Raw genomic sequence first — 14,196 nt, forward strand, 5'->3', positions numbered from 1 at the left:
AGGTGAAACGTGCTGGAGGGACGTGGTCGGACCCGGGGACCCGCCCTGAGGGTCCCGCACCAGCCTCTGGCCACCCTGCGGGCCATGGGTGATGTCATGGGGCAGCCACTGCGGCTGGCCTCGTCCCTCCAGCTCGGTGGTGGGGGCTGGGCTGTGGGCCAAAGCGCACAAACCCGGCTCCCCCACAGCCCTGGGGACATCTGGGACAGGCCTCAGGAGGCCGAGGGTCTGGTGGACGTCCTGCCCCACCCCTCCTCTCTGGTCCCTCCCCTGTGGGGTCCCTGGTGCCACCCACTCCTGCTCCAGAACCATCTGTGGCTCCCCAGCACCCACCGGTGCCCACCCCCTTGCACCGGGGTCTGGAATATGGCTTTGTCATAGTCCCCCGGAGACTGGGTCCCCAGACAGCTTACAGACTGAGGACAGGGGACGTCCTCCTCCTCCTCCTGTCCCTCCTCCTGTCCCCCCGCTGTATCTACTGCCTTAATTCTCAGCTCGGCCCTAACAGGTGGACAGATAAGGTCAGTGCCGCGGGGGATGGAGGTCACTGCTTTCCTTCTGTCCCCTCCAGGGACCGAGCCCTGCTGCTGTGACCTGTGACCCATGACCTGAGGGGACCTAGCTTCAGAGAGAAGGAGGAAGAAATAGCCGAGGACCCGCTGGGGGAAGGGGGCAGGTCCCACCCTGGACAGGGGCCCCGAGCCATGGGGACTCTGGGGACACTCAGCCATCACAACGTCCGGGTCCAGCCAGGCTCGATGGCCCACGCCTGCCATCCCAGCAGCTCGGGAGGCTGAGGCAGGAGGATCACAAGTTGGAGGCCAGCCTCCCAAGCCACCAGGATTAGAGGTGTGGTCACCGCGCCCTGCTGATGGTGGCCTTCCATGACCTTTGACAGCCATGGTCTGTCCCCAGCCCCACAGGCGCCGAGCCCTCCCTCCCTGGCGCACAGACCCTCTCTAGAGCTCAGAATCATCACCAGGGGACATTCACCTTCTCTGTTTTGCGCTGCAGACCTTGGTGAAGATGACCGAGGACAGGTTGGCTGCTCTGGCAGGTGACCCCGTGGACCCTCCCTTCCAGTTCTGCGCAGCGAGAGCCCACCCGCACCCCTCCGTGGGGCCGAGTGACCCCAGAGCGGCCCTCATGGACCCCGAGCCAGACCCCTCCGGTGCCCAGGCGGTGCCTCGGGGCGCCCCGAGGCTGCCAGACACCGCGCGCGTGGCCCACCTTCCTGCCGGCCTCGTTGTTGTGCAGGTTCATGAGCGTGCGGGCGTTCTGCTTGATCTCCCGGGCGTCCACGAAGACCTTGGCGAAGCCGATGCCGTAGCGGATGTCGGCCGAACAGCCGCCCCACTTCCAGCCCTCCTCGCGGTGGTACTGGCCTTGCTTCTCCTTGTCGCAGCCACAGTCGCTCAGGTTGCCCTGGGTGCAGGCCGCTGTGATGGCGTGGGCCACGCCCGCCGCGATGATGGCATAGGTGAAGGCCGCCTCCCGGCTCCCTGGGGGGGGGGGCAGAGGGACGGGCTGTGGAGGTCCTGGGGAGGAGGCCCGGTGGCGAGGCCACGGCCTCCCCCAAAGACCTGTCCTCCATTCCTGGCCTCCTGGATGAGGCCAGGGACCACCTGATCGGTGTCCCCAAGGAGGCTCAAGACAGGGCTCAGCCTGGTGCCTGGCTCAGCAAATATCCCCAAAGTCGGCACTCTGGGCCTGGTCCACCCCCTCCACTGCCCCTCCACCTCTGAGACTTGCAACGGGGCATTATCTGAGCACCGACTGAGCGCATGCACACAGGAAACCCTGGGGGATGTCAAGGTCAAGGTCAACAAGGGGGGGGAGGGGTGGCTCTTCCTGGACTTTCCTGCTGTGTGACCTTGGGTGAGTCACCTAACCTCTCTGTGCCCGCTGGCTCCACTATAAAATGGGGTGATAACAGGACCCGGGTTATCAGGGTGGTCGCGGAGAGTAGGGAAAAAAAGCCACTGAGGTCACAGCACGGGGCAGAAGGAAGTGACCTCGTCGTGGGCTATCGCACAGCGGCCCACCCGGCCCGCAGACACCCCGACCAGACCACGGACTGTCCCTGCTAACTCGAGGGGCAGCAGCTGTGGGGAGTCTGTGTCTCTGTCTCACTAAGTCCCATGATGTCCCAAAGACCAAGCCAGCTGCAGGGGGCGGTGGCCCACGCCGGGAACCCGGGGGCTCTGGAGGCTGAGGCAGGAGGATTGCAAGGTGGAGGCCAGGCTCGGCCACTGAGCGAGGCCCTGAGCCACTCAGCGAGACCCTGTCTCTAAATAAAATAGAAAATCAGGGCTGGAGACGACGGGGCTCAGTGGCTAAGTGGCCCTGGGGTCAATCCCTGGTACCAAGAAAAAAATAAATAAATAAAATAAATCCCACAAAAAAAAAACCCCAGCAGAGGCCCAGCCGGTCCTTCCTGAATCACTCTCGCTTGCTCTTGGATACACCAGCGTCACCTTCTTGCAGATGAAGAAACTGAGGGTCAGAGAAGCTGACCAAACTCCAGCCCCTGCCCGTCCAGCAAGGGGTGACCCGAGGCCTGGAGGGTCGGGGGGGGGAGTCAGGGTGGGGGTGGAGGGGAGGTCCCTGGTGTTGGGCATCCATTAGGCACCAGATGCATGCACAGCTCTCTCTCTCTTTGGTGCCAGGGATGGAACCCCAGGGGTCTTCACCCCCTGAGCCCCATCCCCAGCCCTTTTTAAATTTTATTTAGAGACAGGGTCTCGCTGAGTGGCTGAGGCTGGCCTCCCACTTGCGATCCTCCGGCCTCAGCCTCCCAAGCTGCTGGGATGACAGGCAGGTGCCACCGTGCCCAGCCCCGTCCCTCATTCTCCACCCATCAACAGGGGGATGTCAGCTCAGGCCTGGGATGAGATGGAGCTCGCTGTCTAGTCTCCTGTCCCCGGTGGGTGACCCCCGAGCAAGGGCACAGCCTCCCTGAGTCTCAGCTGCCCATCTGTCACCTCGGAGTCCCCAGCAGGACACGGCCAGCCGGCTTGTGGGGACACTCTGGGCGTGTCCACGGGGTCTGGCTGGGAACCCCGGACACCCCCAGGTCCTTCTCTTCGTCCCTCTGCTGTTCCCAGCCAAGGGTCAGGGCGGGAGTCCTATGGGTCACAGCGGCTGGCCTCTGTGACAGTCCGGAAAACAGATGGAAAAATGTCCTTCTTTCCAGCCCCGTGCCCTGGCCACTCACCGCCCCTCTGGGCCAGCAGCCACGTGGGGCTGTTCCTGTGCAGGGGGACCAGGGAGTCCCCGGCCGGAAAATGAGGGGGGTGTCTGGGCTGCGGTCCCAACCCCGTCCCCGCCCACCTCTGTTCCCGGTCTCTCCCGGGTGGCCCTACCGGGGCACACAGGGGCCTGTCCACCCATGGGCAGCGCCCGCCCCAGCCTGCCCTGCCCTTCCCCATGCGGCTGGGTGCACCTGGGAATGTCCTTCCTGTCCCCCCACCTGGGGAGGGTCGGGGAGCCCCAGATGGCCACACGCAGGCCCTGGAGGCAGGTAACCGGGGTTCACATCTGGCCCCCCCAGCACAGCTGGACCCTGGCTACGTGAACTCCTTCCCAGCCTCGGTGGACCTGTCTGAGCCATGGGACTCACAGGGCACCTGATGGCCGTCCATGGTGGGGAGGACCTGTCCACAGGGGACAGTTACGGACCAGGGATCCCGGAGGCTGAGGAGGCTGAGGCAGGAGTATCGCGAGTTGGAGGCCAGCCTCAGCAACGGCGAGGTGCTAAGATAACGAGACCAGGTTCCATCCTTCAGGTCTCAGAGCACCGGAGACACAGTGGGGACAGGAACTGGCCTGCCTGGCCAAGCACTCATCAGTGTTCTGTAAGCACCTACTGTGTGCTGGGAAGAGACCAGAAGTACCTACTGCATGCCAGGAAGAGACCAGGAGCACCTACTCTGTGCCAGGAAGAGACCAGGAGCACCTACTGTGTGCCAGGAAGAGACCAGGAGCACCTACTCTGTGCCAGGAAGAGACCAATAGCACCTACTGTGTGCCAAGAAGAGATCAGGAGCACCTACTGTGTGCCAAGGAGAGGCCAGGAGCACCTACTGTGTGCCAGGAAGAGACCAGGAGCACCTACTGTGTGCCAGGAAGAGACCAGGAGCACCTACTGTGTGCCAGGAAGAGACCAGGAGCACCTACTGTGTGCCAGGAAGAGACCAGGAGCACCTACTGTGTGCCAGGAAGAGATCAGGAGCACCTACTGTGTGCCAGGAAGCGATCAGGAGCCTCGGGGTGGGCAGAAACCTCCCGTTGGACACGTTGTGACACAGGTAAGTCAGGTCCCCAGTGTAAGTGGTGAGGACTGAGGAGAGGGCAGCAGGGGGGCCCTGTGGGGCTCGTGGGGGACTGTCTCGGGAAGGATGGTCCAGGATGCCTTCCTGGAGGAGGAGGCCCTGAGTAGAGATCTGCATGATGTGGGCGGGGACCACCGGGGTGCCCCTCCCAGGTGCCCCTTGTCCCCACCCTGCTCCAGAGAGGAGCTGGAGGAGGGGCCGGCTTCACACCACGGGGGGGGCAATGTCCATGAAGCCCACTGTCCTCACTGACCCCTCCACATCCCAGGCACTGTGTCAGACGCCTCTGCTCCCTGGGACCTTCCTTCTGGCCAGAGAGATGGACAATATTCCCAAGGGCACAACCAAGACAGCACAGAGCCTGGCACAAGGGCCTACGCCTGTCATCCCAGCGGCTCCGGAGGCCGGGGCAGGAGGATCACCAATTGGAGGCCAGCCTCAGGCACTTAGCAAGGCCCTAAGCAGCTCAGCAAAACCCTGTCTCTAAGTAAAATACAAAATAGGGCTGGGGACGGGGCTCAGTGGCCGAGTGCCCCTAGGTTAAGTCCCCAGTATCCAAGACCTTGGTAGCTTGCCTACCATGTCAGCCGAGCCCTGCCTCCTGCCATGGCCCCGCCTCCTTCCACGGCCCCGCCCCTGTCATGGCCCCTCCTCCTGCAGAGCCCCGCCTCCTGTCATGGCCCCGCCTCCTTCCACGGCCCTGCCCCCTGTCATGGCCCCTCCTCCTGCAGAGCCCCGCCTCCTGCCATAGCCCCGCCTCCTGCCATAGCCCCTGCACACCTCTCTGTTCTCTCTGCCTGGGGTCCCACGGACTGGTCACCAAGTTTCTTTCCACCTTTCAAGACCCACTGGCCAGACCACGGTCAATCTTGGCTGTGTCACCTCTGAGAACACCCCCACACACACACACACACACACACAGTGCTGGACCCTGCCGCCGTCTGGTCACTTGTGGCCATGGACTGAGTTACACGCACCCCCCTAATTCACATGTTGAAGTCTGGACACCCCCCACCCCGGCTCCGGGATCCCCAAATGCGACTGCAATTGGAGAGAAGGTCTTTGAAGTCTCGGTTAAGTTACAATGGGGCCATTAGGGTGGCACCTGAGGCCATCGATTGTTCTTAAGCCAAAGGGGACGAGGACACGAGAGATCCAGGGCACTCTGGGAGGACACCGAGGACATAGCAGCCTTATCCCAGCAGCAGGAAACCAGCCCTGCCGCACCGTGACCTTGAACTTGCAGCCTTGGGGGGGGGGCCCTGAGGGACCAGTGACCCCCTGTTGATGCCCCAGGCTGAGGGGCTTGGGCACAGCCAGCCAGTCTGTCCCCAAGAGACCATCAGGATGCCGCCAACAGGCGTGGCCAACACCAGCACGCGGCCTGTGGCCTCGGTGGCTGACTTGGGATGGACGCACGGGCCCTGCTGGCCACCGGAGCGAGTCTCCGGACCTCTGCAGCTGCTGCTGGCGTTGTGGCCCTGGGCTGGCGAAGGTCACCCTGCTGTCCCAAGACGTGGCTCTGGGGGGCTGAAGGCCATGCTCCCTCTGGCCCAGGCCATCCTGAAGACCAGCCCCACCCCCTGGTTTTCCAGTTCTTGGGCATTCATAAAGTCCCCCTTTTGGCGGAGGTGGCCCGAGTGGGGCTTGGGGACCAGCATCCAAGGGGGATCAGACCTGCTGTGGCTGGGGGCCTTGATCTAGGCAGGAGACCCCAGAAGGAAGATGAACCAAGGAGCCGGCCCAAACTGAGGGCCAGGGAGGAGGGCAGGGCGAAGAACCTGAGGGCCAGCTGCCCACTCCACGTCCGTCTCCCCTTCCCCCTCGCTCTGACAGCCCAAGCCCTTCTCAAGGTGGCTCTACGGAGAAAACTACATTTCCCAGCAGCCCTTGTAGCTAGGCATGGCCATATGACTGGTTCTGGCCAATGAGATGTAGGCAGATGGTATGGGGGTGGAGCTTCTGGGAAGGCTTTTCAAAGACAAGCCAATGCCCTGTGGTTCAGAGAGTGCCCAGGCTCCAGAAGTCCAACGCCACCACCCTTGGTCCCCGCCGTCAGAGAGCGGCCCTGGGTGGCTGTGTATCTCCAAGAGGCCACCCCGGTGAGGACAAGAGTCCCGATGTAGCAAGCCCTCATCCCTTCCTGCCTGGGAGGACTCACCAGGGGCCTTCCCTGCCCAGCCCAGCCAGGCTCATTCTTTTCCTGGGCACACCCTTGCTGAGATCTTGTGGCCTCCAGTCACGGTGGCCGCTCCGTAGACATTTGGTAAATGCGTGACCCAATGAATGGATTCTGTACCAATGCACCTTCCAGGATTAGACTGGATCCTACGAAGCTGCCGATTGGGTAAGTCAGTAATCATGGAAGAGCGGCCATTTGCAATGGTTCAGGCCAAACTTTGGCATCCGAACCCACAGGCAAAATCCTCCAACCCTTCCCGCCAAACAGGGTCTCACTAAGTTGCTGAGCGCTTCGCTTTTGCTGAGGCCGGCCTCCCAACTTGCCATCCTCCTGCCTCAGCCTCCCGAGCTACAAGGGATGACAGGCGTGTGACTTTGCCTCTCTCTGGGGTCTAGTTTTCCACTTGCAAAGGTGAGCCCTCAGGTCAGGAAGAGGGAGAGGAAGGGCAGGGGATTCGGGGCTCAAATTTCTCAGAAAGGTGCGTGGATGGACCTCAAACCCCCAAATCTGACCTGCCCTGACTCTCCGCGAGGGTCCCCAGGGCAGAGAAGGGTTTACTGCACTCTTGGTGCCCCAAGTGCCCACGGGTGGAAAGATACTCTGCAGTGGCCATTCCCCACGGGCCAGGGCCTCCTGGAGACCAGTATTGTTTTCCACCGCCTTCCTTCTAGAATCTTCTCACGATTGCCTCAGATGTCAAGTGTGTGGCTCAACCAACACTCTGGGGCCTGCGTCTGCCGGCACGCCTGTGTGTGGCGGGCGCACGTCACCGCACACGCCCGGCCCCCAGAACGCAGGGCTTGCAAAGTCCGGATCGCGTAAGGCACCAGGTGGATCCGTCGCAGGCACAACGGGGAGTGGCGGGGATTGCGACAACAAAGGGGCTGCCCGGGTCCATCTGCTGCAAGCTGCAGTCTCAGCTCCATCCACAACCCGGTGGGACCACACGGGTCAATTATTCAGAGAAGCAGGAAATCCCTATTTTGAGGTGCAATCGCTCATTTCAAATGTTGGGGTCTCCAGTTTCCAACAGCACGAACACTTTTTTTTTTTTTTACTAACCCCCGGACATTTGCACCGACCAACCTGCCATCCTGACACCCAGGTTCAAGTGATGTCCCCCTCTATTGAGGGGCATTGTTGCATGGCATTCTCCAAGTCTCCCAAGAGCATGCCTGTGTCCCTCAGAGCCCGTAAGACCCCCGCCTGGGGTGCTGGGGTGAGCACCTACCCACTTTGAGCTCTTTCCCGAAGACCGTGCGCTCCCCCAGCGCTGAGCAGTTCCAGCGGCCATTGCGGAACTGAAACTGACACTCGTCTAGGCCCATTTGGGAACCTTCTCCAATGACGATGATGGCGTCCGGCCGGCTCTGGCAGATCGCCCGCTGTCTGGGGGCCAGGCCTGGGATCTTGTTACAGATGATGCTGGCGCCCAGAGCGACCACGGAGGAGAAGCCACTGGAGAGGGGACACAGAGAGACAGAGGTTGAGACCCACGGGAGCTAGCAGGTGCTGCAGGTGGCTGGAGGGACCCTGTGGGGGGGGGAACCCGTGGCTCAGGCCTGTCATCCCAGTGGCTCAGGAGGCTGAGGCAGGAGGATGGCAGCCTCAGCAATTTAGGGAGGCCCTAAGCACTTCAGTGAGACCCAGTCTCTAAATGAAACACCAAATAGGGCTGAGGATGTGGCTCGGTGGTCTAGTGCCCTTGAGTTCAATCCCCCGGGTACCACACACAGGGCCCCTGACCTGGCTAGGTTTGCCATCTGGGCTTCTTTGGCTCTCTGACTGTGTGACCCTGAGCTAGTTACCCACCCTCTCTGTGCTTCAGTTTTTCCATGGCTAAATCAAGGGTGTTGGCAAGTAGTCCTCATCTGGATAGGGTTGCTGTCACCATCAAATGTGCTAAAACAGAAAGGGCTCAGAAGGTGCGGAGGGAGAGGTGGGGGCTGGTGCCATTAATCGCTAAATGTGGCCTCTGTTTATTATTTGGGGGACCTGATGGCTGTTCCAAGAGGCTGGCTTGCAGCTGGGATCTCCTGAATGAGGCCCATCAAGGTATCCCACCCATGCGCCACTCTCCTCTCCAGGAACAGGGTTGAAACCTTTCCTGGGGGCACTGGGCCACATCTGGGGGGGGGGCTGTTGTCACTTTGACCCTTGCCGTCCCTTAGGGCGCACCAGAGCCGGGCCCAAAGCCACCCGGCCCCTCCCACCTCGTAACCTGGGCCTCTCCCGCGCGCTGCAGAGGCCAGCCTCCGGGCGGAAGGCCGGCGGCGGCGCCCTGCCTGGCTCGCTCCCCAGGTCCCTGGGGGGGGGACGGCTGGGTCCCCGCAGGGCCGATGGGCCACAGGCGCCAGGGACGGGGTGTGGGGGGGTGTCCGCCGGGCGGGGCTGCCGGGAGAGGTTATTTTCTGCTATTTTCCCTTTCTGTGTCCCCTCCCGGGTGTCTCCGCCCCGATTCTCATTAAAAAAAAGGAGATAATGTCGCACGCACGCGGGCGGCCCAGGGGGGGCCCCCTCAGCGCGGCTTGGCTTCCCGGATGCTGGAGGAGCGCGCGGGGCTGCGGGTCGCCCAGCCAAGATGCAGATGGGGAGCCGGGAAAGCCACCCAGACGCGGGCCAATCAATAGCACTTAGAGCTCAGCGCGCGCGCTCAGCCCCCCGCGGTCGCCTCTCCGCCCGCGGTCGGGGCCGGTGGCCGCCGGGTCCACTCTGCGCGGCGCACCTGCTGGCCGCCGCGGCTGTCCGCTGGCCAAACCCCCCCTCCCACTCCAGGGACGCGGGGGATGGGGAGGTGGCCGCACCCGGGGGTGGCAGTGTCAAAAACACAAAGGACCTGCCACACGCACACACACACACACCCCTCGCCAAGGCCCCATCGCTGCCCTCCTCCCCCCCCCAAAAAAAGAGGCGGATGGGAGTTCACAGCCAGGGGGACAGAGGGACAAATGGCCCTTCAGCGCCCGCCCTTAGGGCCATCGCCACCCACCCCCCCTTGGGGCCTCGCGTGCATTATCTCCCAAGTACAAAGGGCCCTGCAAATGCAGCCCGAGGGGCGACCCCCGCCGCCTCCTGCGCTTCCAGACCGAGGGACGCGCGCACCCCACTTGGCAGACAATTTTGGGGTGCAGCCCGAGGGCGGCAGAGGCGCGCAGTCCCGGGGGGCGGGGTGTCCCGCCTCTCTTTGGGGCTGTCCTGCGACTGCTCTCTCTCCCCTCTCTCCTACCTTTGTGTGTGTGTGTGTGGGTCTCAGGAGGGGGGCGGAGGCGCTGTCCCCAGACTTGGGGACAACTCTGGGCACCTGAGGGTCCCTAGGCATTGGGTGGTGCCAGGGCTCTGAGCGTCGGTCGGTTGATGTTTTGGCCAGCGAAGATCCCTCTCTCCCTCCGGGTACCTGTCCCCTGTTTGCAGGCACCGGCCCCTCTGCCACTTGGGGACTGCCCTGTCTCTGGGAGCAGCGGTGCCCGCGCCTCCTTTTGCGGAGTTGGGGCTCCCGCGCCACGGGAGCGGCTGGGATCCCGGTTCAGCGTTCCTGCGGGACCTGCTGTCCCCATGGCCTGGAGGGTCCCAGCCGGCGCTCTCTGTGTCTGGGGGGCTTCCAGATGGGCTCGGGATGCCCAGTCCCCTGGCCCGCGCGTGTGGAGCGAGCGAGGTGCGCCCCCCGCGGGGGCCGTCCGCCTGCGGGGAGCCTTTGTGCGCGCCCGGGCTCCGGACCCCCAGCGCCCACCCGGCTCCCGCGGGGGTAGGGGGACCCAGGAAGTTGGTGTCCTTGGCCTCGCCAACTTTGCCGGGACGCGCGCGCGGAGGGGACGCGAGGGCCCTTACCCGATCCGGAGGTAGACCATGCCCAGGCTGAGAAAGAGGTGGCCCAGGCAGCGCCGCGCTTTCCGGTTCATAGTCCCCGCTGGTGGCCGGGGCCGCGGGCCGGGCAGTGCAGATCCCCGCGGGCCGGCCCCGGCGGGGCAATCAGCATAGCCCGCCCGCCCGGGAGGCGCGGGCCGAGGCGTCCCCGGAGCCGTCGGTCTGGGCTCCCGTCCGCGCGCTCGGGGGCCGAGAGTCGCCGGGAGCGCGGGAGCCGCGCGGCGCAGGAGGGAGGAGGAGCGAGCGCCGCGCGGGGCTGCGCCGGGCTGCGCGCGAGCGAGCGGGTGCAAGTGCAGCCCGCGCGGGGGGTGCGGAGGGGGGGGACGCTGCTGTCGCCCGCCCGGTCCCTCCCTCCTCCCCCCTCCGTCCCTCCCGGCCCCTCCCCTGCCCGCCTCCCCGGAGCGCCCGCCTCGCGTCTGAGCGCTCGAGGGACAGCGCCCCCTGCCCCAAGCGCGCTCCTTCTCGGCTCTGGGCGCGGGTGGGCAGCTGCGGGACCCCAACCGCCCCCCACCTGTCGCCCGATCGCAGGTGTCCTAGGGTGGAGGGGACCAGGACTCAGCCGGTGGGGAACTCTGGAGCCTCGTCCAGCTGCCCCGTCGCCTGGGAGCTGGAGGTGTGTCGGGGCGCACAGGATGGAGGGGCCCGACTTCGGGGGGAGCGGGGGTGACCAACGGGACCTAGTCCCTCCTCCCTTCTGCTACCCCGAGAGGGGCGGCAGGTGGGAGCCTGGGTGGGACAGTCCCCCCCCCACCTTGGGGTCCCGCTACCGGGATGGGGTGGCCGCGCACCCAATCCAATCGTGGGGCGCGGGAGCTGCCTGAGGGCTGGGGCGCCCCTTTGGTGGCTCAGCGCGCTCTCGCGGCGACACCTGGCGGGTGCGGCGGGCGGTGCATCCCGGACTCGTTCAAGGGGACAGGACTGGAGAGGGGCTGACCCCTGCCTTGGATATGCACCCCATCAGGGGAGCTGCGGGTATTGGACCCAATTTCAGCCTAAGGAACCCAAGACCCACGGAGGCGAAGGTATGTCCCCAAAGTCACCAGCCGGGGGGGGGGGGGACAGAGCCGGTTTGCAAGGAAGGTGTCCCCGACTCTGGTAGACCCCCCCTTTCCCCCACCCCGAGGCATGACCTCCCTCCATGGCTGTCACCACTGTCTGCATGAACCTCTCTTCCCTCTCTGACACTGCATGTCCCTTCTCCCCTGGAAGCCACCACATTGTTTCCTGCACAGCCGTGGGCATCGCACATGCACGGAACAGAAGGGGTCAGAGGGCCAGTGAGCAAGGCCACTCTTGCAGACGGCTGGGCCTCAAGTGATGATAACAGGACGAGTTGGCGGCAAAGAGAGCTCTGGGCACCACAGGGTTATTTCAGATCCTAAGAGATGGCATTGGACCACAGCCCTGAAGGACGCCGGATTTGGGGCTTGGCATTCCAGGAAGGGGACCGGCTAGTGTCAAAGCTCCGAGGTGGGCGTGAGCCCAGGAGGGGATGCTGAGGCCATGCTGGACAGAAAGAAGTCCTGAGAGGAGTGAGAGGAGCCATGCAGAGCCCAGAACTGTGTGCAGGTTGTGGGCACAGGAGTTCAGTGGGAAGACGCTGAGGATGAAGGAGGGGTGAGTCACTGGGTTGGTGGGTCCACGTCTCCCTTTGCTGCTCTAAAAGAGACTCCACCAGGGCGTGGAGAGAGCCAGGCAGGCCACAGAGACCCCACTGTGGGTCCAGGCACCAAGCACCGTGGTCCACACCTGTCATCCTAGAGGCTCCGGAGGCTGAGGCAGGAGGATCGCAAGGTGGAGGCCAGCCTCAGCCACTTAGCAAGGCCGTAAGCAACTTGGTGAGACCCTGTCTCTAAATAAAATAGAAAAAGGGCTGGGGATGGGGCTCAGGGGTCCAGTGCTCCTGAGTTCAGTCCTGGTACCAGAGAGAGAGAGAGAGAGAGAGAGAGAGAGAGAGAGAGAGAGAGAGAGAGAGTTTACGTAAAAGAAAGACACACTGCTGGTGTGGTGGGCTGGGACATTTCTGCTGGAGCTCAGAGCCACTATGGAAGGTGGCTGGAGGTGTCCTGGTGAGGGGGCCAGGGATATGCAGGGCCACTCCAGTCTGGGGTCTCCATTGATTGTGTGACTGTAGTTACCCACCCCAGTTGCCCAGGTGTGTGAGGGTCTCCAGAGGGTCCCAGCCAGACTCCTGCACTCCTGGGTGCCCCCCACCTGCCCATCATCCGCAGATACTGTCCACCCTGCACAGTCTGCTTCCAAAACACCTCTCAGATGCATCATTATGACCTCAGGGCAAAGCCTCATGCATGTTCCAGGTTGAGGGACCCTTGTTGACCTGGACATTGGGACGGATATTACAGAGAGACCAGTGGATCAGGGCAGATGGGCAAGGTGGATGCAGGTGAGAGAGGTGGAGGAGGAAATTAGGATTGAAGAGCAAGCGATCCATAAGTCCAGATTCTGCCCTCCTGGGGCCAGAGCCCGAGGACTGATTGAATACCACACAGAGGTGGCACTTGTATGTGCCAGGTGGTGGGTGTCACTCAAAGGTCTGGCCCCTGATAGTGCTATCATGCAGATGTTGTTATTATGGTCACATGCATCATTGTTTTATTTTATTTTATTTTATTATTATTTTTTTTAATATTTATTTTTTAGTTCTCGGCGGACACAACATCTTTGTTGGTATGTGGTGCTGAGGATCGAACCCGGGCCGCACGCATGCCAGGCGAGCGCGCTACCGCTTGAGCCACATCCCCAGCCCTGCATCATTGTTTTATAGAACAGGAAATGTCAGTCATGGAGGGATAAAGAAAAGCCCCCAAATGTCCCGCAGCCAGCACCTGGCGGAATTGAGATTTAACCCTAGAGAGTGTTGAGAGAGCGATGTAAGTCAGCTTTCAGTGACTGTGACAAAACGCCTGAGATAAATCAAGTTGTAAGCGGAAAAAAAGGTTTATTCCTCCCTTCCACCCAGCCCACTCCCGGATCAATCATCCTCCACTCAGGGAAACAGCTGCCTTCACCGGCCTGGCCTCTACCCCAGGCTGAAGGAGGACGGCCACCTGTGTCCCCAGCCCTGGTATTAAAAGGTGACACTGTGGGGTCAGCTCTGCAGGAGGGGGTCAGATCCCAGCTCTGCCACCTTTGAGCGTCGTGATCCAGGCGGGTCGCACTTGCTGGGGTTCTAGGGGCTCATCATTCAGTCCTTGGTGGGCTGGGGGGGGGTCGCTGGGGACCCCAGACCAAGGGGAAGACCTGTTTTGTGATTCAGTGGGACTCGCTGCAGAAAACGGACCCCAGATCTCTCTGCCCAGTGGGTTCCCGCTGCTGGGACGCAGGGAAGCAGAGGATGCCTCTCAGCAGCTGCGGCTCAGGTTGAGCCCAACCCGGCGACTCTGGGGCAGGTGACAATTGGCCGCGTGCTTTGGCGCCACCTGCTGGACACAGCAGGGAAGGCCGCTGGGGTTCCCAGGGCACAATAAGGCTCATCACTGTCGCGCAGGGAGCCCCGGGGGCGGTGCCCAGGGTTTCCATTTTCCTTTCTTGTGCTCTTGGGGAAAATTCAGCAGAGAAAAAGCTTTTACTGATAAACTACTTAGTGCCACGCTGGTCCAATCAATCAATCATCAATCAATCATCTATCTGTATCAATATGTTGGTGCTGGGGATGGAACCCAGGGGCCCTCGATCCCTGAGCCCCGTCCCCAGCCCTTTTTTTTTTGTATTTTATTTAGAGACAGGGTCTCCCTGAGTGGCTCAGAACCTTACTAAGTGGCTGAGGCTGGCCTCCACCTCGCGATCCTCCTGCCTCGG

The 14,196-nt window shown here is 62.7% G+C and overlaps 1 protein-coding gene across 1 annotated transcript; it reads right to left on the reverse strand.

Annotated features, from left to right (window-relative positions):
- Positions 1–360: 360 nt before the first annotated feature.
- On the reverse strand, positions 361–10,642 carry Wnt7a (Wnt family member 7A). The gene is made up of 3 exons (XM_078033710.1): positions 10,342–10,642; positions 7,748–7,974; positions 361–1,502 (listed from the first exon to the last, which is right to left on the reverse strand). The coding sequence occupies exons 1-3, from the start codon at positions 10,410–10,412 to the stop codon at positions 976–978; spliced, it is 825 nt and encodes a 274-aa protein (XP_077889836.1). The 5' UTR covers positions 10,413–10,642; the 3' UTR covers positions 361–975.
- Positions 10,643–14,196: the final 3,554 nt, after the last annotated feature.

This window comes from Ictidomys tridecemlineatus, chromosome 16 (genome assembly GCF_052094955.1).
Source record: "Ictidomys tridecemlineatus isolate mIctTri1 chromosome 16, mIctTri1.hap1, whole genome shotgun sequence".
NCBI lineage: Eukaryota > Metazoa > Chordata > Mammalia > Rodentia > Sciuridae > Ictidomys > Ictidomys tridecemlineatus.

Coding starts and splice junctions, on each gene's coding strand:
- Wnt7a (XM_078033710.1), bottom strand. CDS start 10,412: ATGAACCGGAAAGCGCGGCGCTGCCTGGGCCACCTCTTTCTCAGCCTG. Junction 7,975..10,341: donor ATGGTCTACCTCCGGATCGG/GTAAGGGCCCTC, acceptor TCCCCTCTCCAG/TGGCTTCTCCTCCGTGGTCG. Junction 1,503..7,747: donor CGGGAAAGAGCTCAAAGTGG/GTAGGTGCTCAC, acceptor CCCCCCCCCCAG/GGAGCCGGGAGGCGGCCTTC.